Source organism: Mirounga angustirostris, unplaced genomic scaffold (assembly GCF_029215605.1).
Source record: "Mirounga angustirostris isolate CCGP_5_RB_7025 unplaced genomic scaffold, mMirAng1.0.hap1 SCAF_4, whole genome shotgun sequence".
Taxonomy (NCBI): domain Eukaryota; kingdom Metazoa; phylum Chordata; class Mammalia; order Carnivora; family Phocidae; genus Mirounga; species Mirounga angustirostris.
The window spans coordinates 86,573,858-86,601,168 of record NW_026991712.1 but is presented as its reverse complement, the minus strand read 5'-3'; the positions used below and the strand labels follow the sequence as shown (position 1 = coordinate 86,601,168).

Here is a 27,311-nt window from a genome sequence, read left to right as displayed (position 1 = left end):
TCATTAGATCATAGGCTCAACTAGGGCAGAAATCATGACTCTGTTTACTTACCACTTTGTACTTAGAACATAGCACAGTGCCTACCTGAAAGTACTCTGTCACCATTTATTGAAAGAAAAAAATACACGAGTGATGGATGAATGCAAATGAATGACCAGCACATTATAAGAGTTAGAAATAAAACTATGTCCTAATAGTTCTTTCACAGTAATGGAAATCTAACACTTGTAGAAACTATTTTAAAACTTCTATTAAAATTTAAAGGAACCTATCATTCAAAACTTTCTTTTCCTTCTTCCGTCTCTTTCCTACCCCTCCTAGGCCTATACTTTGATCTGGAGTTTGCTCCTCTTCCTTTCTACTTCACTGAGATAAAGATAATCCTCTTCCTTTCTACTTCACTGAGATTGCTTTAATAAAACAGTAAGCTAAAATTTTATAATATTCAGGTAGCTATCAGTTCCTGAGATTACTTACTTGTTTAATTTTTTTTTTAGTACAGCTAATATATTCACATGGCTCAAAAATCAAAAAGGATTGCAGGGGAGGAAAAAAAATCTTTTTCCTACTACCCTCCTAGATTCTGTCGCTAGAGCCATGTAAATTGGACTGACAAAAGGTAGATTAACAATAGAAAAGCATACATATTTAATATAAGTTTTACATGACATGGGAGCCTTCATAAGGAAATGAAGACCACAAAAAATAAACTTGACTTTTGGGGCACCTGGGTGGCTCAGTCGTTAGGCGTCTGCCTTCGGCTCAGGTCATGATCCCAGGGTCCTGGGATCAAGCCCCGCATCAGGCTCTCCGCTCGGCGGGAAGCCTGCTTCTCCCTCTCCCACTCCCCCTGCTTGTGTTCCCTCTTTCTGTGTTTCTCTCTGTGTTTCTCTCTGTCAAATAAATAAAATCTTTAAAAATAAATAAATAAACTTGACTTTTTATACTACATTTGATGAAGAATGGAAAGTCCTGGGGACACCTGGGTGGTTCAGTCAGTTAAGCGTCTGACTTAACTGTGATCGAGCCCCACATTGGGCTCCCAGCTCAGTGCAGAGCCTGCTTCTCCCTCTCCCTCTGTTGCTCCCCCTCCTTGTGCTCTCTGTCAAATAAATAAATAAAATCTTAAAAAAAAAAAAAATCTATTAAAAAAAAGAAAAAGGCACAGCAATGCAAAAACATTAAAAAAAAAAATGTAAAAACATGGTATAAATAGACCACGAACAGGACACTTGTTTACAATATGAGAGCTGAAACAAGAAGGCTGAACATCATGTTGTTCAACCTCTGTTGGGAATGTGTATGTAGAAAGATGCAAAATTTTTTTTGCCACTCTGCACATGTCTGCAAATGAATTCAAAAGCACTATTTTGAATTGCTTTTATTTTTTTTTTAATTTAGTCTCCATTTATTTGACAGATTGGCACCTTGTAAATATGTCACTTTTCATAATTGGGCTGTCAGAACTACCACTTGGGCTCACATAAATGGGCTGCTCAAATAGTTACCTACTGGCATTTTCTTTCTGCTCAGATATGTGCTGGCTTATTGGCCCGGAACTCTAATGTGTCCTCATGATATTGGGGTATTCCATGTAGTCCAGTAGAAGAGCTCCATTCCATGGATTTACTTTGTTGTGGTTGAATTGCTTTTTAATTTGGAAGTTACAAATTAATTTTAGTAACTGGGCAAATTCACTTTTATGAAATCTATGAATAATGAAGATTGACTATATAAAACAGTGAAAAATTTCTATTCTACTCCTTTCCCCTAAAGGCTTAGATCCCTCCTCCTCAGAAGTAACCACAATTATGAGTTTCTTGTATATCTTTCTAGAATTTATTATGCATATAATGGCAACTTAAACATGCATGTATGTTACTTTTTTATCATTATCATTTTATCATTAATAATTTTTTAAAAAGATTTTTTATTTATTTGACAGAGAGAAACACAGAGAGAGAGGGAACACAAGCAGCAGGGGGAGTGGGAGAGGGAGAAGCAGGCTTCCCGCGTAGCAGGGAGCCCAATGAGAGGCTCGATGCGGGGCTCAATGCGGGGCTCGACGCGGGGCTCAATGCGGGGCTCGACGCGGGGCTCGATCCCAGGACCCCGGGATCATGACTTGAGCCAAAGGCAGACAGTAAACGAATGAGCCACCCAGGCGCCCCTTTTTTATCATTAATTTTGAAGGGGTCCGGACTATGCTCCAGTGGCATAAGGATTATTTTGAACTGAAGAAATTTGAAAATCAATGACTGTAGGAAGAGGCTTTTCCTCCATTCCTTTTATTTTCTTAAAAGCAAAGCTTCTCGAAAGAATTCAATTGGAGGCACCTGGGTGGCTCAGTCATTAAGCGTCTGCCTTCAGCTCAGGTCATGATCACAGGGTCCTGGGATCGAGCCCCGCGTCAGGCTCCCTGCTCCACGGGAAGCCTGCTTCTCCCTCTCCCACTCCCCCTGCTTGTGTTCCCTATCTCACTGTGTCTCTCTGTCAAATAAATAGAAGAAAAAATCTTAAAAAAAAAAAAAAAGAATTCAATTGTCCTGAATCCCCTCCCAAGGAGTTTCACAACAGGGGATGATTAACTCCTGTTACCAAAGACAAGAAGTCAGCACAAGTCAGCCCCTGGATAAGAAATCACCTAAAGAGACATTGTCATAAAACTCATATATTCCACCTATTCTCCTAAGGGCCCATTCATTTTTCCTACAAGTCATATGTTCCCCTCTGCTCCTCCCCTTCCCCTATTAAGATGGCTTATAAACTCCAAAATCTAACCACATCCTTGAGTCACGTTTCTTTGTGAATGCCTGTGCATATATACATACTTAAATTTGTTTTTCCCTCTTGCTAATCTGTCTGTTGTGCATTTAAAATGCAGGCCCCCAAGTACAAAATTGAAAAGGATACAGGAAAAGATGTTCCTCCCCAACAATTTCAAAGAGCAAATGATAAATTGTACAAAAATCAATCCATAGTACATAGATACGTGTATTTGGGCAGCACTTGTGTAATATAACCAAGAATTTATCAATTTCTAGATAGCAAAAATGTTATATTCTCTCAGTAAGTACCTAGTAGCTGTTATCAAACAATTCAGAGACACAATCAAAATGGTACTGTGATTAACACTATGCATAACTGAAGGCTGTTTGTTTTACAGTGAGTATCTGTAAAAGCCTAACATCCCATTCTCTTAACCAATTTTTTTTTTTTAAGACTTTATTTGTCAGAGAGAGCGCGAGCACAAGCAGGAGGAGGGGCAGGCAGAAGGAAAAGCTGAGCAAGGCAGGCAGGGGGAGAAGCTGAGCAGGGAGCCTGATACGGGACTCAGTCCCAGGACCCTGAGATCATGACCTGAGCTGAAGGCAGTTGCTTAACTGACTAAGCCACCCAGGCGTCCCTTAACCAATTATTTTTAAAATCAGTAATACTTTTAAATCAATGATAATTCTTTTAGCTGTTTCTTTTAGTATTTACCTTCAGGTTTCTAATATATTTGTATTGCTCTTTTTAATGGTATCTACTTACTATTATGGTAATCGATGTTTTAGATGTCTTGCATCAACACCACCCTTTTCTCCACTCTCATTCTCAAAATATAGTCAGTGATATAGTTAGTTAAATCAGTAGTTACTGATTGTATTGAAGGAGTTCAGAACACAGCACCCAAAAACATGATGCTCCGGCATACTATTTTGAGTTAAAAGCACTTGAAAAACAGCAGCTGCAAGAAGGACATTCTGATTCTCCTTCCTTTTCTTAAAAGCAGGAGATAAAATTCCCATGTGAAAGATATCCTCCCTATTTCAGAAGGAAAGAGAAATTCATGTCACCAAGGGCATGAGGTCGAGGCCACGATAAATCTATACAAACAAACTTTGTTAACCTAACCCCTATCTTTCTAGTCACTCACTCATATAACTGCTCCAGCCCGAGCCCCTTTGCCTAGTCACATTTTCACAATTTACTATTCTTTGTCCAACTCAGTATATAAAGCATTCAACTCAATCGGGTCTTAACTTTTCTTGTGAAGACTCCCAAGTCCATGTAAAGAAGATATAGTTAAAATTTGTATGTTTTTTCCTGTTAATCTGTTTTCTGTTAGTTAAATTCTTAGGTCCAACCAGAGACCCTAAGAAACTAGAGGAGAAATTATTCATCCCCTACAGCATTATTCTGATTCTGTGATTCAAAATGAGCTATTTACTTTTTCATTAATTTTTTTGTTTTTTGATTGTTGTTAATAACTCAAAAGTAAATGTAATAAGAAGCACTGAATCATAAACCTAACGTGTCATTATTATGGTGTCCTGGCTCCCCCTCTGGCAAGGCTGAAATTGGTTGTGGTCTCAGGAAACCAAGTTTACCTGAATCCGTTTTCTCACCTCTAAAATAGGAGAAGTACTTGTGTTTTCCTCCTAAGACAAAGGTCTTAGAAGAAGCAAAGTAGGAGTAAGATAGAAGAATAAGATAGTGAATTTTGAAAGCCCCTTGTAAACTTCAAATGTGAGAGAACTATAAAGCAAAATAATCACTAGACCAGGGGATTTCACAATTTTTGACTGAAAACAAGGTTCTAGACTTCATTCCTCTCCTGATTGACTCTGGGCAAATCTTTTCATACTGGGGTGGCTGTTTTCTAACTGGTAATGCAGACATATCAAAGTTAATGAATAATTATGATATGTTTACACTGCTAACACAATTTATTCAGATGTATAACAATTTGTAAACAGCTTGTACTCTTCAGCAATCTCCAACTACCGACCAGCTCTGATTTTATTATTGCTTCTAAATGAGACATTAACTACCCTTGAAGCTATCCACTGTCCCCACAGACAGCTCAGTAGAAATACCTAAGTAGGAGACTGCCGGATCACCTGGTTTCCTGAAGACACGGGAGACTAAGGCGGGAATGCAATGCATTTGTGGCAGATCCAACAACAAAATCGAAAGTTAGAAAACAATCAGAAATTAACAGGATTAATTAAACGGCGGTTGAGAACACTTTAGTCACTGTAGGAAAGCTGAGTATTTCGGGAAGGCTTGGTACATCCAATTACCTAACCTTAGCCTGCTAGCAGTCTGGCATTTCTCTGGCTGAGACTGGCTCTTCAGCTTCTCGGGATTCCCAGAGCTCCTTGCGCGGCTCTTGGCGGGAAAGCAACTGGAAGTCACAAGGCTGCTGCCGCGCCTTCAACGGCGACGGTTGGAGGAAAACGCCTGCGCATCAGGCACAGCGCGTGCCGCGTGGTGCAGGTTTGGTGGTCGCTGGCGCCCGGCCCTCAGACGTTCCGTAATGTATATGTGTTTGTTTGTTTGTTTTTTGTTTGTTTTCTTTCGTGTTTTTGTTTTTTGCTTTTTAATCTCATTTTCTAACACCTCCCAACTCCTTTTAAGTTTCTTAAAGTCTTAATGGTGAAACACACGGGGGGAAAACGTAGACCTACTTATTTTTCACAGGAGTTTCTTGAGGCGAGGTTAACTCTGGCGTCTGGTCCAGGCTTTGTCAAGATCAGTTAAAACACGTACAGTAAATCGTCTCTTCTGGGACTTCTTCCAGTTGAATTGTCTGATTAAGAAAAGTGAAACTGGGGACCAAAAAAATTGAAACTTACATGAAAATAACAGTTATAATCGAGAAATCGGAATCAGCCAAAATCTGGAATATTTTCTGTTCCTCTTTTGTGGTTGTTCCACAGAGTAGGACAATATGTCATTATATCGAGAGCCATGCTGAAGTTCAGTGAAGGACCGTTACCTGATTCGGTCATTTTGAAACTACAAATTTAAAACAAAAATTTTAAGATTATTTATTTTGTTTTTTTTTAAGTTTTTTTTTGTTTTTAATTCATTTGAGAGAGAGAGCGAGCGAGAGAGCTCGCACATGAGAGCAGGAGCAGGGGGAGGGGCAGAGGGGGAAGGAGAAGCAGATTCCGCGCTGAGCAGGGAGCCAGAGGAGGGAGGGGCTTCCCAGGATCATGACCTGAGCCTGAGTTGAAGGCAGACGCTTAACGGAGTGAGCCACCCAGGCACCCCCACAGTTGTTGGGGTTTTTTTTTAGGTATACATACATAAAAGATCTTTATTATAAGGAATTAGTCACACAATTAGAAGTCCCAAATCTGCAGTCAGCAAGCTGGAGACTCAAGAAGGAGCTGAAGTTTCAGATTTAGGGAGGGTGATCTGCTTTGCTCAGTCCAGCAACTCAAATGTTCATCTCATCCACAGCACCCTCACAGACACATCCAGAACAAAAATTTTAGATTATTTTAAAGAGTTTGGCAGGGGCAGTTTTCATTACCTGATACCTACCTAACTGTAGCAGTGTACTCAATGCTTGAATACTGTGATTTACTTATTTGTGTAAAATTTATTTACATGAAATTCACGTAGAATTTATTTTCATTTATTTACATAAAGTTCTTTCTGACTTTACATGTAATAAACTAGAATATTAGGAATAAAGAAGATCTGAAGTTAAAGCTTGTATTTGTGTCACAAGGTTGAATTAAAGAAAAGACTTTATCGGAAGATGGCCACTGCACAATTGCAAAGAACTTCCATGGTATGAGTTCGTGTATTTTACTGTATTTTAATTTAGCTAATTTTATTGTTTCTTGAAGTCTCAACTCTTTTTATATTCTAAAGTTAGAGTCAACTGTTTGAGGGTTTAATGAGATCAGGAAATTCCATATTTTAAGAACTGAAGATATTTACTAAACTCTTTATAGAGTCAGTGGAGAATTGTATTAGATATTTGATGCACTGCATTAAATAACGGGTTCATATTCAATTTACATTAGGTGTTAATAAATGCCATTCTGTTGCTTTGATGGAATTATCATTCTTAGCAGTCCATTCCTAGGAAATGAAGGTCCATGCCTCACAAAGATAAAATTCTCATCTTTGCACAGTTCTTGTGTTATAGTTACCTGTGTCAAACCTAGTCAGAAACTAAAGAGAAAAGAAGTGTTATCTATCATGTATTATGCCCTTACAGACAGTCAACCTGCAGGAGGATTTTTAACATGATTCTTAACCACTTTTTGCATTTTACCTTTAGGCTACAACCCTGGAATTACCCTCACATCTTAGAAGCCACCCTGACTTTCTGGGGATTACTAACCACTGTGGTTAGGAATTTTTATTTTATTTTATTTTATTTTATTTTATGGTTAGGCTTCTTTGGGAAAGTATCATGCTTATGCAAAATTAGATCTACTCAAAGTTCAGGAAGATGTTACTTTTAATAAATCTAAATTTATTATTAAATAAATTTAATTTTCCTTGAATTTAGAGTGCATTGGTGTTTCCCAATAAGATATCAACAGAGCAACAGTCTCTAGTGTTAGTGAAGAGGCTCCTAGCAGTTTCAGTATCCTGCATCACATATTTGAGAGGAATATTTCCGGAATGTGCTTATGGAACAAGATATCTAGATGGTAATGTCATGTTTATATTTTGTTTGTTTCAATTTTTTTTAATGTAATGTTTATTTTAGAACTTTCATTAGAGGTGCCTGGGTGGCTCAGTGTGTTGTGTCTGACTTTTGATTTCAGCTCAGGTCTCAATCTCAGGGTCATGAGTTCAAGCCCATGTTGGGTTCCATGCTAGGCGTGGAGCCTATTTAAAAAACACACACAAAACTCTTTCTTTAGGGCGCCTGGGTGGCTCAGTTGGTTAAGCGACTGCCTTCGGCTCAGGTCATGATCCTGGAGTCCCGGGATCGAGTCCCGCATCGGGCTCCCTGCTCAGCGGGGGGTCTGCTTCCCCCTCTGCCCTCTTCCCTCTCATGCTCTCTGTCTCTCATTCTCTCTCTCTCTCAAATAAATAAATAAAATCTTCAAAAAAAAAAAAACTCTTTCTTTAAACATGTTTTTATTTTGGCTTGCTTTAAAACTGTAATTTTTTGACCCAGCAATTGCACTACTAGGTATCTACCCCAAAGATACAAATGTAGTGATCCAAAGGGGCACCTGAACCCCAGTGTTTTTAGCAGCAATGTCCACAATAGCCAAACTATGGAAAGAGCCCAGATATCCATTGACAGATGAATGGATAAAGAAGATGAATGGGTAAAGATGGACTACTACTCAGCCATCAAAAAATGAAATCTTGCCATTTGCAATGACATGGATGGAACTAGAGGGTATTATACTAAGTGAAATAATCAGAGGACAATTATCATATGAACTTACTCATGTGTGGAATTTAAGAAACAAAACAGAAGATCATAGGGGAAGAGAGGGAAAAATAAGACAAAATCAGAGAGTGAGACAAACCACAAGAAACTTAAATAGGAAACAAACTGAGGGTTGCTGGAAGGGAAGGGGTGAAGGACATTGAGGAGAGCACGTTGTGATGTAATGAGCCCTGGATATTATATAGGACTGATGAATCACACTGAACTCTACCTCTGAAACTAATAATACACTATATATTAATTAATTAAATTTAAATTAAAAAATAAATAAAATGGGAAAAAATAATAAAACTAATTTTTGCTTAGAGATTTAAATAATAGCTTTATTAAGATATAATTCACATACCTGACAATTCATGCATTTAAAGTGCACAGTTGAAAGATTTTTAGTATATTCAAATCAGTGTGCAACCATTACCACAGTCAATTTTAGTACATTTCGTCAACCCGTAAGAGAACTCCATACCCACTAAGTGATTCTCTACTTCTTCCACCTCCGCAGTCCTAGGCATCCACCAATCTGCACTCTGTCTCTATGGATTTGCCTATTCTGGACATTTCATATAAATGGAATCATATGATATGTGGTCTTTGTGACCAGCTTCTCTCATTTAATGTTTTTAAGGTTCATCCATATGGTAACATGAATTAGTACTTCATTCTCTTTTATTGCTGAATAATATTCCATTATATGGATATACCACATTTTATTTATTCCCTTCATCAGTTGATGAACATTTGTTTCAGTTGTTTACACTTTTTGGCTATTACGTATTTTTTCTTTCTTTTTTTTTAATTTGAGAGAGAGGACCGATGAGCAGGAGCGGGGAGGGGCAGAGGGAGAGAATCTCAAGCAGACTCTGTGCTGAGCGTGGAGCCTGATGTGGAGCTCTATCTCACGACCCAGAGACCATGACCTGAGCCAAAATCAAGAGTCAGACACTGAACCAACTGAGCCACCCAGGTGCCCCATTTTTTGGGCTATTATAAATAATGCCACTTTCGTGTACAAGTTTTTGTGTGGACTAAGTGGTTTTTTAAAAGTATATTTAAGGGATGCCTGGGTGGTGCGGTCGGTTCAGCATCCGAATCTTAGTTTCAGTTCAGGCCTGATTTCAGGGTCTTCAGATCGAGCCCTACATGGGGCTCAGCCATCAGCACAGAGTCTGCTTGAGTTTCTCTTTCCCTCCCCTCTGCCCCGCCTCCCTGCGCATGCGCTCTGTCTCTCACTGAAATAAATCTTTTTTTAAAGTATATTTAATACCTTTGGAAGCACTTAATCATAAAATTTTTCCTCAGTTTCTCAAGTTTAATTTTACCTGAGATTACTCTTATAGTGATGAACAAAGTAGATAAAAGCATTCGATTATTAATAGCTTTGTACAGTGGTAGTATATGTTCTTGTGTTATTTTAAGGAAGTAAAATAATAAAGCCTATTTATACTACAGTAATAATTCATTACCCAGCCCATAGTATGTACCTAACTTTGTGCGCTAACTATATGCTGAGACAATACGTTACGCTATGTTATGTATTATATCTTGTTAATTCATATTATAGGCCTGTGGGTTAGATATTATACCTATTTTTCAGATAAGGAACCTGAGACAGAGATCTCAGTCCTTTCCATTGTATTACCTGTTGCTTTCTTGCAGTTCTCTATCTCTGATAGCCAGTTAACTACTTGGTCTTTTACAAGTATTTAATTGGGATAAGGGCCCATGCAAATACTCTAAGACTCTTGGATTATGATGGTGTGAAAACATTATATCTAACTTTAAATATTTTATAACTTTTTAAAAAGATTTTATTTATTTATTTGACAGAGAGAGAGAGAGACAGCGAGAGCAGGAACACAAGCAGGGGGAGTGGGAGAGGGAGAAGCAGGCTTCCTGCTAAGCAGGAAGCCTGATGTGGGGCTCGATTCCAGGACCCTGGGATCATGACCTGAGCCAAAGGCAGACGCTTAACGACTGAGCCACCCGGGCGCGCCAAATATTTTATAACTTTTAAAAAATAATTTTTTTCTACCCATCAACATGTATCTTAATCATTATGATGCCATTTTATAATGAGGATAAAAAGATTCTTTGTTTCCATAAAACTTTTCTTCTTTTAAATTATATTACTACCAATCATCTGGAAGTTCATTGCCATTTAAAAATATATCTCTAATACACAGCTGAAGAAAATAATCTTCAGTTAAATTTCTAGTTGTTTACTAAACTTAAGCAACCCTATATTTATATCATTTTGGTGTTTAGATCTTTGTGTCAAAATTCTGAGAGAAGATAAAAACTGTCCAGGATCTACACAGTTAGTGAAGTGGTAAGTAAAAGAATACCTAATGATATTAAATTATTTTTTTTTAAATAACATTTTTTTAATGTTATTCAGATATTTTACCTCCTATCCCGAACCATCCTCTATCAACATTTTATATTTCTGCCACTATTTGTTTTGTTTTATTATTTTAAGCTGGTTAATAAGAAGGGAGCTTTGGGGAGCCCAGCTGGCTCAGTCAGTAGAGCATGTGACTCTTGATCTTGATCTCAGGGTTGTAAGTTTGAGCCCCACATTGGGTGTAGAGATTACTTAAAAAAGATAAAAATCTTAAAAAAAAAAAAAAGAAGGGAGCTTTAATAAGAAAATTTTGTATTCTTTAGTAATGAGATAACATGGAGACTTATTAAAAGAATTCTTTTCTGGAAATGCATTCAATCTAAAAATGAATCCTTTGTTATTTTTTAGGATGCTAGGATGCTATGATGCTTTACAAAAAAAATACGTAAGTCAGTATCTCCTTATCTTTTTTCCTACTGTTTATACTCTAACAAATGTAATAACAATTGACACAAAGTAAAACATTAAACTAACTTGGGCATAGGCCAATCCAAATTACTCAAAAGTTTGAATATTTGAATATTTTAAAGACTAATATTCAATCATTTTAAGCCAATAGAATTAATACTTAACAAATTTTGCCAAGCCAGTTTTAATTGTTAACACGTATTTGTTTTAGTAACACATGCTAACTTACAAAAACTTAATGAATTAAAAAGTCTTTTAAAATACTTCATTTATTAGTTTCACATTCCTTCTACAATTTTGTTTATACTAATAATTTAATAAATTATTTCTTTGTGAGAGTTCAAAAGTAAATTTCCATGTAGTCTAGGTTAAATTGTCACCAATTCTGAATAAGTGAAATTTCAATTAATAAGTGTTTACTGTAGACTGTAAGTGTTTTTATATACTTATGTTTATATCAGCATATATAAAGAAGTCAAGCTCTGAACAAAATTGTAAAAAAGATAAAATTTTATCCATGGTCACTAACCTCTCTTATTAAGGCATTAAATATTGAGTGCCTGCTATGTGCTAGACACATATTCTAGGTAGGAGCTGGGTGAACTAACAGTGGTCAATGAGACAAAGAGGGTCCCTTCTGTAGTGGGAAAACAGTCAATAAAACAAGTAAATCAGATAATTTCCAATTGTGTTAAATGCCGATAAAATACTGAGAGAAAGTGTGTCTCAGGTGGAGAGGTGGGGTAACTTTAGATAGGGTGGTCCTGAGTAGGTGACATTTAAGCTGAGACTTGATTGAGAAGAAACCAGCCAGGCATTGACTTTGGGAGAGAATATTTCTGGCAGAACAGCAAATACAAAGAGTTGAAGGGGAGTTTAGAGAGTCCAAGGAACAAAAAGAAGGCCAATGTTGGACGCCTGGGTGGCTCAGGTGGTTAAGCGACTGCCTTTGGCTCAGGTCATGATCCTGGAGTCCTGGGATCGAGTCCTGCATCAGGCTCCCTGCTCAGCAGGGAGTCTGTTTCTCCCTCTGATCCTTCCCCCTCTCATGCTCTCTCTCTCTGTCTCATTCTCTATCTCAAATAAATAAATAAAATCTTTAAAAAAAAAAAAAAGTAGGCCAATGTTAATGGGAATGGAATGCAATGAGCAGTAGGGGAGGGAGAATAGACCAGAGGAGCCTAAGGAGATAGGCAGGGCCAGAGCATTCAGGACTGTATAGGTAAGGAGTTTCAATTTTATTTTAGGTGCAAATAAAAGCCACTTGAAGGTTTTAAGTAGAAATGTAACATCATTTGATTTATATTTTAAATTAAAAATCACTCCGGCTGCTGTTAAGACAATATACAGTGGAAGGAGAATAAGATTGGAATCCAGGAGAATGGTGCTTAATCTGTTAATGCTGTACTGGTGAAAAATCACCAGTGCTTAGACCAGCATGGCAGAGAAGGAAAGAAATGAAAAGATTCAGGATATATTTAGCAGTAAAACTGATTGGACTTGATAGATTGGTTGTAGAGTGTAAGGAAAAGATCCAAATCAAGGATGACTCAGATTTTTGACAGATTACTTGAATGGATTATTTCCTGCGATTCTCTATTCCTATGGTCTCTAAAGCCTCTTCCCTTTATTAAAGGAGCAGAGTCCTGAACTCTACTTTTCTCTTTTCAAAATCAGTTCTTACATTGGTAAAGTTTAATATGTTATTTCACAATATATATTTTCCTTGTAACTGGCAGAAATGCCTGTATTTGCTTATATCAATGTCCTGCATGTCAACCTTCAGTAAGTCAACTAGAAATAGATATTTGGGGGAATAAGGAAGGACAGCCAAGGTGTTGCTTTATATACATCATATTTTCTGCAAGATTATTTCTTATTAGGAATAAATGTTGAAATAAGACAAAAAAATTCTTGTGATCCATCATGAAAAAATATTTTATAGAGTAAAAATAAGATTTTTGTTCTCTGTTATATTTCAGCTAAGGATGGTTGTTCTAGCTGTAAGTATTTTTAAATTGTATGTTCTTTCTTAAAGACTGTCAAATTCGGCCTTGCTTATTTAAATAACACTAAAACCAGCAATTGATTATGTCACTTTATTCAAACAAATGATCTATTCAGTGGAAAAAAGTAACAAATTAATATTTTGGGGGGTCATTTTGTACTTTGTTTTTTGCTGAATCCATTTAATAGTTTAGTCTAAACATCCAATTTAGTTCTCCTTGAATAGTCTTCTATAACTCAATTACAAATTATTTTTAAATAGGTATACACCAATCCAGAAGACCCTCAGGTAGGTGTGCTTAAGTTAGTAAAGAAACATGATATCTCTAATATCTAAATATAACATAAATTATAATATCTTATGCTTTTATTTTTTTCTTTTTCTTTTTTTTATCTTATGCTTTTAATTGTATTCACTTTCACATGTATTTACACATTTGAACCTCATAAAGGCTTTTTTGAGGTAAGACAAGGATTGTATTGTTATCTTTAAACAGATTAATATACTTACTACCAGAGAGATTGTGTGACTGATCCTGGGCCACAAATCCAAAACCCCTTAGAAATAACCTAAATCGGGCGCCTGGGTGGCTCAGTTGGTTAAGCGACTGCCTTCGGTTCAGGTCATGATCCTGGAGTCCCGGGATCGAGTCCCACATCGGGCTCCCTGCTCGGCGGGGAGCCTGCTTCTCCCTCTGACCCTCCCCTATCTCGTGCTCTCTCTCTGTGTCTCATTCTCTCTCTCAAATAAATAAATAAAATCTTTAAAAAAAAAAAAGAAAGAAAGAAAGAACCTAAATCTCCTGACTTCTGCTTCTATATAACGTTCTTTTTATAAAATTATGAAAGGGGTTGAGTTTGACAAAAAATAAGATACTTATCCTTGAACTTTGAATATTCGTCCCAATCCAGTCACATCCACCTGTTCATCTGACAATTAAAGAAGGGATTACAAGAAGTGATAGGGAAAACCAATAACAAGGAACAAAGTGGAAAGATATTTGAGTACCTACTATTATTAGACTCTGTTCTTTGAGTTGTCTCATTTACTCATCATCATAAACTTCATAAGGTAACTACCATTATCATCTCCACTTTATAGGTAAGGAAACCCAGATACAAGATTTCTTGCCTAAGATCACAGTGGCAGAACCAGAATTTGGACCTAAGGAGGCCAGTCCATGATCTTGGTGCTTTAACCATTACACTATCACTATTATAATATAGTTTTTCATTCAGTCGTGGAGAAGCAGATTTTTTTTTAAAAAAGAGAGAGCTGATCCCCATTCCTATGTAAGCACTGAAATGTAAAGAAAGCAATAAAAAAAGCTTCAAGAAGGCTAGCAATGTGTCTTCTCTTTGATACTCACCCCTGAAGTTAATGCTTAATATATGTCCATGGTGACAAAGAAAATCTCATGGGCAAAGGTTGTGAATTAGTTGATTGTTCAGAAGCTAACTAATTGTTCAGAAAATATTCATTTAGTTTCAGATGTTTTATGTAGTTGAACATTTTTTCTTTCAGTAAAAGAGCAACCTTGTTGATTCACTAATATTTATTGATTGTTTGGTGTGCCAGGCACTATTTTAAGGGCTCTGTATAAATTATCCTATTTGTTAAATATCCACAACCACCAATGAGATAGGTACTATTTTCAACCCCTTTTATTAGCTGAGGAAACTAAAACCTAGAAGGCTTAAATAACTTGCTTCCGGTTATATACAGCAAGGATTTAAGCCCTGTGCTTAAAGCCATTCTGCTTGAGTAAGACATAATACTGCCCCTCTTACCTGCCTGCTAAGGATTTCCTCCCCTCTGGTATATATGATATACATTACAATTAGTGGGATAATATATATCTCACTTAAGACTGAAGCCCCAAATCCCAAATCATGGGAATTTACTATTAGGACTTGAAAATTTCAGTGGACCAATAAAGATTAACATGGCAGAAAAAACTATTAAATCAATGTTAAGAGTCATACAAAAGCTGTATGTAGCTACTTGGCCACCGGTACTGTATATCAAATACATAACTGCAATGTTTTCTATTTAAGACAATTTCAGAATGTTACCAATTTAAATTCAAGTACTCTAGTAATGGACCAATCATGGACTTCATAAGGTATTTTATCATTTTCTTTTTGTATTACAGATTACCACTTATTCATATTAATAATATATTGCTAAACTTCAGGATTAATTCTTAAACTTCTCAAACATCCCCAGTTAACCATTGAGGTGTGGCTGTACAAAATATCCTTCATAGCTGCAAGCCCAGATTATGTGGCTAATTATATACTATTTTAATGTGAAACAGAGCCAAAGAGTAGGAAAGCTATTATATACTTGAGTGATTAGAAATGTAATTAAAGTCCCTCACTCATTTCCTTTAAACATCTTATATAAAATGCATATTAATTTAAATAAAATTATTAGTTTATAACATTATTAGTAATGATATTAATTTTAATAATAGTGACATTAAAACACATTTTATGGTAACTTTCAACTTAAAAACTTAATGGTATAATAGGAATAAGAATATCAAATAGTAAAATGTGAAGTTGTTATTAGAAGCCCTGGTGTCATAAAAGAAATTAATGTGTGCTTCTCTTCTAGTAAAAACCAAAGCAGTGAATCTAGTATGTCATCTGCTGACACCAAGAAAGCAAGTATTCTCCTCATTCGCAAGATTTATATTCTAATGCAAAATCTGGGACCTTTACCTAATGATGTTTGTTTGACCATGAAACTTTTTTACTACGATGAAGGTACTATTTATAATACATCCTGTTGGTACCTATATGTTTTATTATTGAAACAATTGGTTTTCATCCCAAATGATTTTAAGCACCTAAATTGCAATGTATTTTTGAAATTATAAAATTTTCATTTAATATCAGTATTTGAAAAAGAAAGATTCAGGGGCTCCTGGGTATCTCCATCAGTTAAGCGTCTGCCTTTGGCTCAGGTCATGATCTCAGGGTCCTGGGATTGAGCCCTGCATCAGCCCCCGCCAGCGAGAAGTCTGCTTCTCCCTCTCCCTCTGCACCTCCCCACCATTTGTGTTCTCTCTCCCTCTCTCTATCCAACAAATAAATAAAATCTTAAAAAAGGAGAAAGTTTTGAAAAAATAGACTTTCAAATATACACAAACTTTTCCAGTGATATGAACATATCCATCTTAGGTACAACCTCACTAATAATAAAAGAAATGAAACTGTTGAGATGCTACTTTTCACTTACCAGAGCAGTAAGATTTGTAAACAAGGGTGTGGGGGAAAGCAGGCACTTTTATAAATTCTTGAGGGAATGTATATAGGTGCAACATTTTTAGAGGACAATTTAGCAGTATTGAAATTTTAGATGCACATTCTCTTTAATTCGGAAATTCTATAGCTAGAAAAGTATCTTGGGAATATACTTAACACAAACATGCAACGTTATAGGTTTATAAGGATACCATGGAAGCTATTAAAAAGAATGTGCTGATAATTTATCCAAGGAATATTAAATATGGATTAAAAAGAAATGTTAAAAACAGCTAGGTAGGTATAGGGGCACCCGGGTGGCTAAGTCGGTTAAGCCTCCGACTCTTGATTTTGGCTCAAGTCATGATCTCAGAGTCATGAGATTGAGTCCCATTGGGCTCTGCACTCAGTACCAGTCTGCTTGTTCCTCTCCCTCTGCTCCTCCCCATCCCCAACCTCCCCACCCCCCACATGCACACACACACACACACACACATGCTCTATCTCTCTCAAATAAATAAAATCTTAAAAAAAAAACAGCTAGGTATCAAACAGTATGATCTTATTTGTGTTTTGTTAAGGATATACATATATATGAAATATATATTTTACATGTGTAATATCTTCTAGAAGTACATAAAGCAACAACAATAATAACAACTAACATTTATTGAATACTTAAAATGTGCCAGTTCTGGTCTGAGCATTTTACACACTTTAATTCATCTAACACCCACAATGACCCCATGAGGTAGGTACTATATTATCCCCATTTCAGATGAGAAAACCAAATCAAGGATGATAAATAATTTATTCAAGTTCATATAGTCAAATGAAGAAAAAAAAGGTTGTTTTTCTATACTATTTGAAATGTCCTCAATCTGTATTTATTATTATTATGTTCCCTTCAATTTCATGAACATCACAGTTTATACTTACTTTTTGCAGTTACACCCCCAGATTACCAGCCTCCTGGTTTTAAGGATGGTGATTGTGAAGGAGTGATATTTGAAGGGGAGCCTATGTACTTAAATGTGGGAGAAGTCCCGACACCTTTTCACACCTTCAAAGTAAAAGTGACTACTGAGAAAGAACGAATGGAAAATATTGATTCAGCTATATTGTCACCAAAACAATTAAAAACACCACTTCAAAAAATTCTCATGGACAAAGATGATGTAGAAGATGAACAGGAGCATTATATAAGTGTCAGTACATTTTAAAGAGTTATAAAGTACAATAGTAACAAATGTTTGACTCAATTCTGAAGACTAATTCTAGTTCTCATTAATATTTATGTAAAGACTGTATTATAATCATAAACTCAAGGTTGGTAGGGACCTTAAAGAAAGTATCGGCTTTTCGTTTTAAAACTCTTTACCTTGGTACAAACATTATTATCAGAAATTTAAAAGCACAACTATTCTGAATGAAGCAGGGAATGGTCCTGGAGGCCCAGTCACTCACCACCTCAACTACCCTCATAGTGGACTCTAAGGAAACTCTTTGGTCTGGAGCATAATTTGAAAACCACTGAACTACTCCAATCGCCCAAATAATGTTGGAATCCTTTCTACCATACCCCTACTAGGTGCTCACTTTAGACCTGTGCTTGAACTTCCTTGGGGCCTGCAAAGTCACTGTCCTGAAGCAGCCTGGAAGTTCCCAGAAGGCAGGAAAAATGTCTCATCTTCGTAAACCTCCTGTGCCTAGCACTTAAGTATACAGTGTGCATTCTCAGTATTGGTTGAATGAATGGATGACTAGAAATATAAAAAAGCCTTTTTTTAATTGTTGCCTCCCGGGAAATCTTTCACATTAACGTGATTGTTTCTTAATCTCATCTTTGTTGTTATTCTGTTACCTCATTTTATTCTAAATTATAACCTCGGTACTTATGTACAGAGACTGACTTTTCTAATTTAGGTTCTGCCACATCCTAACAAATAGAAAATTCAGTTTTCAACCAGTTTAGTTCAAGAAGAAGTCTTCTCTAAACCTAAATCCCAGTGATGGTTTATAAACAGATATAGCTGGGATTTATGTTGCATTCTTTAAAATACTTAAAGCTCTTTGACATATGTCACAAAGAGAAAAATAATTATAAAGTAGACCTTAAACTTGTTGCTATTTCTACCATACCATGACTGAGCTTTTTCTTCACTAACTCCCTGAAGAGGGTTAGGGCATTTTTTTTTATTCAGAGTATATGATAACATCTGTATAGCAATTCCGGAGATAAAGAAGATATAGAAGGAGTGGTTGTATGAATTTGTCTAATTCATTGCCCTCAAACAATAGTAAGAACTAAGGGTTTTAAAACCATTATATTTTTGAGAAAGTTGTGTATTTTGTCCTTAAAGCAACCCTGCAAAGTAAAGTAGTAGTTTATACTTTATTTGGATAAATATGGTACCTTGTATGGTAATTATAGGACTTTATTTCTAGCAAGTGTAAGGTAGTTGTAGTGTTATGTTATATTTAACCTTCACGTAAAACACATCTGTTCACAAATACCTCTACCCAGTTGTTTTAATTGCTTTTTGAAATGTGTCCATTTTTTTCTTCATGTAATTATGTAGGATGATTTTGACATTGAAACTAAAATGGAAGAGCAGAAAAAAAACCCTGGATCTTCTGAACTTGGAGGTAAGAAATTGATGAAAACATAGATTAATTTACTTCTAATTCAGTTTTATACCATTTTAACTCTTTTTTTTTTAACAGAACCAAGTTTAATTTGTGAGGAAGATGAAATTATGAGGTCTAAAGAAAGTCTAGATCTTTCAATTTCTCATTCTCAGGTATAAATTTGATAATTCATCTCACTTTTAATTTTTTTTCAGAAGACTATGACTTATATGCTTATTTAGTTAATTTTCAGATTTTCTTATTATATTCAAGGTCTTTTAGAAGAAAATTAGGTCTTGGGGCCCCTGAGTGGCTCAGTCGTTAAGCATCTGCCTTCGGCTCAGGTCATGATCCCAGGGTCCTGGGATCGAGCCTTGCATCGGACTTCCTGCTCAGCGGGAAGCCTGCTTCTCCCTCTCCCACTCCCCCTGCTTGTGTTCCCTCTCTCGCTGTGTCTCTCTCTGTCAAATAAATAAATAAAATCTTAAAAAAAAAAAAAAAGAAGAAGAAGAAAATTAGGTCTTAAGAAAGCTTTTTAACAAAATTTGAAAAATATATGTTGAAAAGTTTTGAGTATATTACTGTGGCTTTATTTAGTAATAAACCTAAATACTGCTCATAGAATTTCAGAATTTCAGAGCTAGATAGAATCTTAAGCAATTATTCCAGCACCTTTTGTATTTACAAATGGAGAATATAATACTTTTTGTTGCCTGGAGCAGACACGATTAATTTCATTTTCCAAAGACCAATAAAATCTTGATATAACATTTAGATAAAAAGAACTTGAAAATAATGGGACTGATTATTGTCCACCTTCCTCTGCACTTCCCCTTTCTCCAGTGGGAGTGAGCTAAAGTCCTTATCTTCTGGAAGAGTAGTGTAGTGCCTGATGATCATTTGGGACTTTTTCAGTTCAGTGAATGATCAATTATATACAGTGTCAGTTTCACTATCTTCATCTTTGCCCTTTTTGTGACAGTAAGAACTACTTAAAATTAATGGTTTTCATTAACATAATAAGACGCTAGATTTTATCTTAGTGAGTTTTGGAGCCCCATTATTATGTTATGGAAAGTTTTTATTATGTTATGTGATTTTGTGTTATTATTTTCTAGGTTGAACAGTTAGTCAGTAAAACATCTGCACTTGATGTGTCTGAAAGTAAAACAAGAAGTGGAAAAATCTTTCAGAATAAAATGGTAAGTGTACCTTTAGGTTTTTTTTCCATTCTAACCTTATAATTTTTTCCCACATGTGAGTTTATTTGACTTCTTAATCCTTCCTTTATTGGACTAATATTTAGTAAGCACTTATTATGTGTCAGATATTTTACTGGGTGCTGGAGATATAACATGAATAACACATAGTTCCTGATCTTAGCTAAAAGTTTAGTAATTGGAAGTCAACAAGCAGTGATAGAGGGTCATGATAGCAGTTTGAATAGGCTACATGGAACAAAGGAAAGAATGGTGAATTTTATTGAAGGTACATAAAAGAGGAGAATTCAGGAAAGGCTTTGAGAAGTGACACTATCATCCAGACTCCCAAAGAATAGCCTAGAATGCCAAAATATTCTCATGTTCTATCTTGTAAATAGATTGTCTTGTTAATAAGACATTAAAAATGAATGTTTTGTATATATTTTGCATAAAATGAATCTCATGTTTTTCAGCAAAAAACCCACTGCTTTATTTTAGTTTTTTATTTGTACTAAATGGAAATTTGTATTTTATTTTAGAACTTTAAGTTACTCAAAGGATCAGAGATGAAGAAAAACCATTCTGTAAAATATTATATCTAAATTTAGGAAACAAATAGCACACTCTAACAGTGGTATAGTGGCATTTCTTCCCAACTCTTCATTCAGTGACGTCATGTTGGTAGCTTGAAATTGGACATGATGAGAATATTCACATCATGGAAATCAGCAAATGCTTCAACTCAGGATTTGTTACTCCTAGAGAACTGGTTGTTAAACATTTACCAGCACACCAATGATTATAGTGCCATTTTTAGGTGCCCTCTTTTCCACATTCAAGAGTCATACGCTCTTCCAACTGAGCCGGCCAGGTCCCCTTTTTCTACATTCTCCATAGGAAGTTTGAACTGGCAGAAGGCAGTATTCAAACTAGTATGCTGATGAAAGCAAGAGATAAAAGAATTTCAAAAATTAGTACAGCTTGTGGTAAAATGGTCTTCTAGGCAAATTCTACTTAGGATGAGTATCCTTTACTAGGATATGGGGAGAAAAGCAAGAATTTAAAAAAAAGTATTAGAAAGGATTTTCTTGTAATATGACATTAAGATACTTCGGGGACATAAATTCATTTCTGAAATTGCCAATGTTTTTGGATATGACCTCTCTGTCACAGTACTCCTGATTTTGAGAATCATAGCTGAATTATTGTTAGGAAAGGGCAAGAAATGAAAATATTTAATAGTATTAAACTAAGAAAGTTATTGAAAAGTACATTTTCAGCAACGGAAAATAAGTATGTCCTTTTAGAGAATAGTAATATGACAGCTAATAATGTTTCATCATCCAATATTCATTTTAAAAACTGCATAGATAGCATTATTTACAATAGGCAAAAGGTGGAAGAAACCTAAATATCCATCAACAGACAAATGGATATACAAATATAGTATATCTATACAATGGAATATTATTCAGCCATACAAGGAATGAAGTACTGATGTATGCTTCAACCTGGATAAACCTTGGAAACATGCTAAATGAAAGAAACTAGTCACAGAAGTCCACATATTATATGATTCTATTTATCTGAAAGTCCAGAATAGGGATTTCTATAGAGAGAGAAAGTCTTAGAGCTAGTGGGAGAAGGGGGGAATCGGGAAGTGATAGCTTTACTCTATATTCAAAGAACCCAGGTATCCTATCTTAGTAGGAAATAGTTATACTAGGCATAATTTTCAAAAGAAAGAAGAGAATTAAGAAAGGGAACAAATCAACCTCAGGGTTTCTTTTTGGAGTGATGAAAGTGTTCTAAAATTGAATACAATGATGTTGCACAACTCTGAATATACTTAAAATTATTGAACTGTAAAATTATAAATAAATGAATTGTATGGCATCTGAATTATATCTCAGGAAAGCTTTTTTTTTTAAAAAAAAATGCATATAGTTGCCCATAGTTAAAAAATCAAGTGTTGGTTGTTCTTTGAGAAATAACCAATTAGTAATTATTCCATCTTTGTGGAGGCTAATGGAAATCAACCAGTAAAATCTTCTAAAGAAAATCGGAAGAGAAGTCAACTCGAACCTGGGAAAACAGTAAGTTTTATAATATATAGGTTGAATAAAATGGCAAGTATCAGACTATCATTACTATAGATTAAATTTTATTTTTATTTATTTATTTATTTTTAATTTATTTTTTTTTAAGAGAGGGAGATCAGGGAGGAGGGTCAGAAGGAGAAGGAAAGAGAAAGAATCTTAAGCAGGCCCCATGCCCAGTGCAGAGCCTAACTCGATTTCACAACCCTGAGATCTGACCTGAGCCAAAGTCAAGAGTTGGATGCTTAACGGACTAAGCCACCCAGGCGCCCCTAGATTAAATTTTAAATTATAAATATGATAATATCTCTGGATATTACCTCCAAGTACTGATATCTAAATCTTGTTTATATGTAATTGGTTCTAAAAAATGGGGTGATTTTAAAATAAGATGTGCTATGTTAATTAATTTTTTCCACATAAATATTTACTGATTTCATGAATGATTTAAGTAGTTGGAGAAATTTATAAAAAAATTAAAATCAGTATGTCCAGAAAAGTATGAGTAGAATGAGAAAATGAGAGTATAAGAATATTTAGGCCATTTTATTTACATAGAGCTAAAGTTGGGCCACAAATTTGATCTGAGCTTCCTAGAGAACAAAAGTGAAGTATAAATAAGTTACCAAATAAACTTGTTCCCCAAAAAATAACATCTTCTCTTAGTACCTTAGGAGAAAGAAAAATTTTCTTGACCTAAATTTTTTTAACAGTTGTTTCATATTTGGAACCTTATTTTACCAAATTAGATCATGTATTTGTCATTTCTGAGATAAATATTTATATTTTTCAACTAGAATTTTTAGTATTATTAGTAGGTTAACATTTAGACAACTGAATATCTAAGACTGCTTTAAAAATCAAATGTTAAAGGGGTAATCTCAAAAATATAGTTAATATCATTTTCAGTTTACGTAACTTAAGGGGATGAAATAACCTGACACTTCATTAATATATTGTCTAACTTTTCCCAGTGTATTAAGCTTTGATTTTTTTTTCAAAATCATTCAATTTGTATCATTAGTGAGTTCTTTCAGAAAAAATCAAAGTTGAATATCTCAGGGAATACTTTTAGGAATTTTCTTTTTTTTTTAAGATTTTGTTTATTTATTTGACAGAGAGAGAGAGACAGCACAAGCAGGTAGAATGTGGGAGAGGGAGAAGCAGGCTCCCCACTGAGCAGGGAGCCCAATGTGGGGCTCAATCCCAGGATCCTGGGGTCATGACCTGAGCAGAAGGCAGACGCTTAACTGACTGAGCCACCCAAGCACCCCAGAAATTTTCTTTATTTGTTCTCCCATTCATTCAAAAGTGTGCAGTGAATGTCTAACATCTGTCAGGCACTGCTAAGTACCAGGGATACAAAAGGAATACATGATTTAAATCTTACATGGTGCCAAGGTAGAATGTTTCTCTATCTGCAGCTCATTTAAAAATCTTTTTTCCTTCTTATCCCCCCAAAATATTTTACTATTTTGAGGACATAATGTTAGATCTATGTTTTTGACTTCTCCAACAACCCTAATGAAGACCTTACACTTTATAAGTATATACTTTCAGCAGCCATCAGAAGATATATCAGTAATAAAATTTACCCTACTTTTTAAAGAACTCAGGTATCCTATCTTAGTAGGAAATGGTTACACTACATATAATTTTAAAAAGAAAGGGAAGGAAGGAACAAGCAAACAAATCTCAGAAACATAAAAAAAATCTAAAAGTAAAGACATGTAAACTGGAAAGTATCCTCAGTAGTTGTTTTCTTTTGACAGGTCCTTCATCGCTTTGATTCTTCTAGTCAAGAGACAGTGCCAAAAAGAAGAAAGTTTAGTGAACCAAAGGAGCATATATAAAAATTATTTTTTTCTTCTGCATGTTTGCGAAGTACTCAACATTTAAACTACAGGACACTGTATTACTATTTTAACGTGTATTTGACCTACCTGTGAAAATTTATATGTAATCTTAAGCAGTTAGTACACTAAAATGAATTTTTAGCTGTCATATTGTGATCCTTAGTCTTATCTGAGACAATGCAAGAGAACTTTTGAATAAAACCAAAAGTACTAGTGTCATAATTGATTTTGCTCATTATCTACTCAATATTGATTTTCCATTTTGGTGGATACTTCCTTTAAACATATATTAACTTTTAAGGCCCTCTAGAGCCAATTTTAAAAACAAATAATGTTTATTTTGTTATTAAATTTTGGTAGGAATTTACTTTTTACTTATGTTAAAGCTGTAACACTTAACTGGCTGTTTGTCCCTGTGTCATTAAAACAATGTTCTTCGGCACTTTGATAGAGTATATTAACATAGTAATACATAACATACCATTAAAAATTGGTAATGGTCATATTTTAAATATGTCAGTGTGTGTCTGGATTTACTATGTTGGGTGCAACTGCCAAAAGAACTGGCCTAAGTGGCAACAGAATACTCTAGAAGAACAAGGAATTGCGACAATGACTTGGGTCAGAGCTTGGAGACCGTCTCAGCAGCATACTTCTGGAGCCAGGTGGTAGAACTGGGAACAAGGCTGGCATCTGATAGGAGGATTTTGTAAAGGCAGAGGCAAAATAAGGGACTGACAAGGAAGGGGGAAGGAGATAAAAAAAAATTACTATTCTGGGACAACATTTTCTACTTCCGATCCGTTTGAATGACTTAAGTAAAATTTAGTCGTGCTTTTTTTTTTAAATCTTTTTAAACTTTTTTTTTTACTTCAAGGCAAAATGAGGACTGATTTTTAAGGTCTGGCATTTTGGGCAGTATAAATAAAATATTGTTCAGCATCTAGACTATTCCATGGCTTCTACTTTTTATTTAATTAGCAGAAAATGTTTAGGTACTAATTTTGAGATCATTTTGGTAGATGATACTTTGCAAGAGTTGAGCACACTTCCCAGAACTTTGAGTGATAGGTAGTGTGAAAGATACTGCGCGTTTAGTGAGAAACATGGGACCTGGTTTCAGCTTTGACCATTTCCTTTGCCTTAAAAAAGGAAGACTTAAAACTTGGTCTGTTTGCTTCTTGCAGTTTCAGCAGCCATATTATAAAATATAAGATTAGCCATAGGTTTGCCAGTAACAAACGCTAATACAGAAGGTTGGTGTGTATGTAATGGTAGAAATGTACCTATCCTGTTTAAGGTAAACCAAATAAACCTCCACAAACTGACCCAGATCAGGTTTTTCTGGAACAGGAAAGTTAGGGACAAGCTAATTGTCGAAAACAACCAATTTTAAAATGTTTATTTATTCTTAGCTTTTTGGATCCCAGCACATCTCACCTAATTGTCCTAGAATACACTGCTACAGTTAACACACCTGCTACAGATTGACCAACAAAAACCTTTGTAGATCGGCAGCTTGTGCTAGCTCACTGAACGCTTTGATTGGCCGGTTTAATGGGGGTGGGGAGCACAGCTCCCTTTCCTCTCTTCTGCCAAGGTTACTTCATTGGATTGACCAGCTGTCAGGTTGACCCAAACCTGCCTCCTTTTGGTGGTGTTTGTCGGGATCGCAACACAATAGCCCGAGGAGAGCCTCCCCTTGTAAGCTCCGATTGGCTGGACTCAACCTTGGCGGTTTCTGATTGGTCCAATGAAGAAACACCAAGGTAGGTTGCCTAGGGATCCTGAGGAAGCTGATGTGTTATTCCTTCTCTGCATCGAAGGATCAGGAAGTTTGTGCTCTCTGCGTGGCTGAGAAGTTTTTTTACCTACTAGGACGGGGTGGGGGGAGGGACGTGGGGGAACAGGTGTCCCCCTAAAATAGAGCGCAAGCTGCTGCCTGTGTCCGGCCGTAACCCAGGAGTTAACGTCAGGTAAGCAACGGAGGATATACATTTCCTAATGTCCAAAAAAGCCTACAGATTTTTTATTTTATGGGGAGAGGGAGGTTCTTATTTAGTTACTTTTTGGTCTTTTTTTTTTTTTTCCAAATAGGATTTTTAACTAGTAAATGTCCAGGGGGTATTAGTTCCTCAAAATCTCCCCCCCCCCTTTTTTTTTCTCTGAAGACTTAAAGTTTCTTGGATTGGGTTAGGAAATAAACCCTGTTCACAGTGCCAGATAGGGTTAATGCCCTTAAGCATTATTTCATGGTTGTTTTTTTATCCTTCACCCTTCTTCCCGCCTCCCACCAAGAATTGTATTTGAAATATAGCCTTGTACAAAGAATCTTTTGTAAGTCACTTCACTTGTATTTCTATTTAAAAATGTTCACATGCATTTCTGAGTATTCATTTTAATCAGTATATATTTATTGAGCAGTTACAACGTTAAAGACATTGTGCTAGTTGCTATGGAGACTATAAAAACCCAAGAAGACAATATCCCTGCCCTCAAGAAGTTTACAGTTGAGAGACAGCCATACCAAAAGAAAGACTATAATAAATACTTTAAAGGATGTAAGTATAAATAAAGTTCTGTGAAAGTACAGCTGAGACAGAGACCATTTCTGGCCATGGGACATAAGGGTAATGGAGAAGGGGATTCACTTAAGGCTTTACCTGGATCCTAGATAGGCCTTTTGAAGAATGGGTAGAATATAAAGAGGAAAAGAAAGGGGAGAGAGCACCAGCCATGTACAAAGGAGCAGAAATGGCAGCATGGGACATGTTTGAGAAATGGTTTGTTAACAGTACGTAACTGAGAGTAATGTAATGGGAAATATTGCTAGAACAGGATCTAATCACAGAGGCTCTTGAATGCATTCTTTTGATCTTGAAAAAGATATTCTTTTAAATAATTACTGATTAAAATATTTATTGTATATCATCTTAAAAACTGACATTTAGATGTATTTTAAAATAAAGTATGCTAACTTTAAATTTTATCATACATGATTTAGTGCCATTTCTCTTGACTAAATTTTTTAAAACATTTGTAGTACATAGTGTAAAAGGGCATGTGCTTTAATTTTTTTTTGCAATTGAGAAAGAAATCGTTAATCTTTTAACATTCTCTTGCTGATACTTTTTGTTGGCAGCTATTTGAGTATTTGCAAGATGGCTAGCTAGGGATAGAGATGAAAGTTTTCTGTCCGTATGGAATTACTACACATGATCTTCTGAGTGTTACTC

At 35.6% G+C, this 27,311-nt stretch overlaps 2 protein-coding genes across 5 annotated transcripts in view; both read left to right on the top strand.

Moving 5' to 3' along the window:
- The window catches only part of HORMAD1 (HORMA domain containing 1), a 40,512-nt gene extending 16,218 nt beyond the window's left edge, over nt 1-24,294 (top strand). Inside the window, exons 2-15 of one of the 3 annotated variants that reach the window (XM_045896704.3) lie at nt 6,461-6,575; nt 7,308-7,452; nt 10,479-10,542; nt 10,966-11,002; nt 13,008-13,028; nt 13,295-13,321; nt 15,091-15,158; nt 15,656-15,807; nt 17,236-17,495; nt 18,870-18,936; nt 19,015-19,091; nt 20,037-20,120; nt 22,145-22,216; nt 23,992-24,294. In XM_045896704.3, the coding sequence (XP_045752660.1) occupies nt 6,543-6,575; nt 7,308-7,452; nt 10,479-10,542; nt 10,966-11,002; nt 13,008-13,028; nt 13,295-13,321; nt 15,091-15,158; nt 15,656-15,807; nt 17,236-17,495; nt 18,870-18,936; nt 19,015-19,091; nt 20,037-20,120; nt 22,145-22,216; nt 23,992-24,072 (1,188 nt within the window). In that variant the 5' untranslated portion in view covers nt 6,461-6,542 and the 3' untranslated portion in view covers nt 24,073-24,294. Of the gene's footprint in view, nt 1-6,460; nt 6,576-7,307; nt 7,453-10,478; nt 10,543-10,965; nt 11,003-13,007; nt 13,029-13,294; nt 13,322-15,090; nt 15,159-15,655; nt 15,808-17,235; nt 17,496-18,869; nt 18,937-19,014; nt 19,092-20,036; nt 20,121-22,144; nt 22,217-23,991 lie in introns of those variants that run through there. The other 2 variants (XM_064588490.1, XM_064588491.1) reach the window with 2 other exon arrangements.
- Nucleotides 24,295-25,916: 1,622 nt separating this feature from the next.
- GOLPH3L (golgi phosphoprotein 3 like) overlaps nt 25,917-27,311 on the top strand; it is a 42,102-nt gene continuing 40,707 nt past the window's right edge. The window contains exon 1 of one of the 2 annotated variants that reach the window (XM_045896709.3): nt 25,917-26,051. The gene's annotated coding sequence lies outside the window, so the exon portion shown is untranslated. Of the gene's footprint in view, nt 26,052-26,501; nt 26,637-27,311 lie in introns of those variants that run through there. The other variant, XM_064588494.1, reaches the window with a different exon arrangement.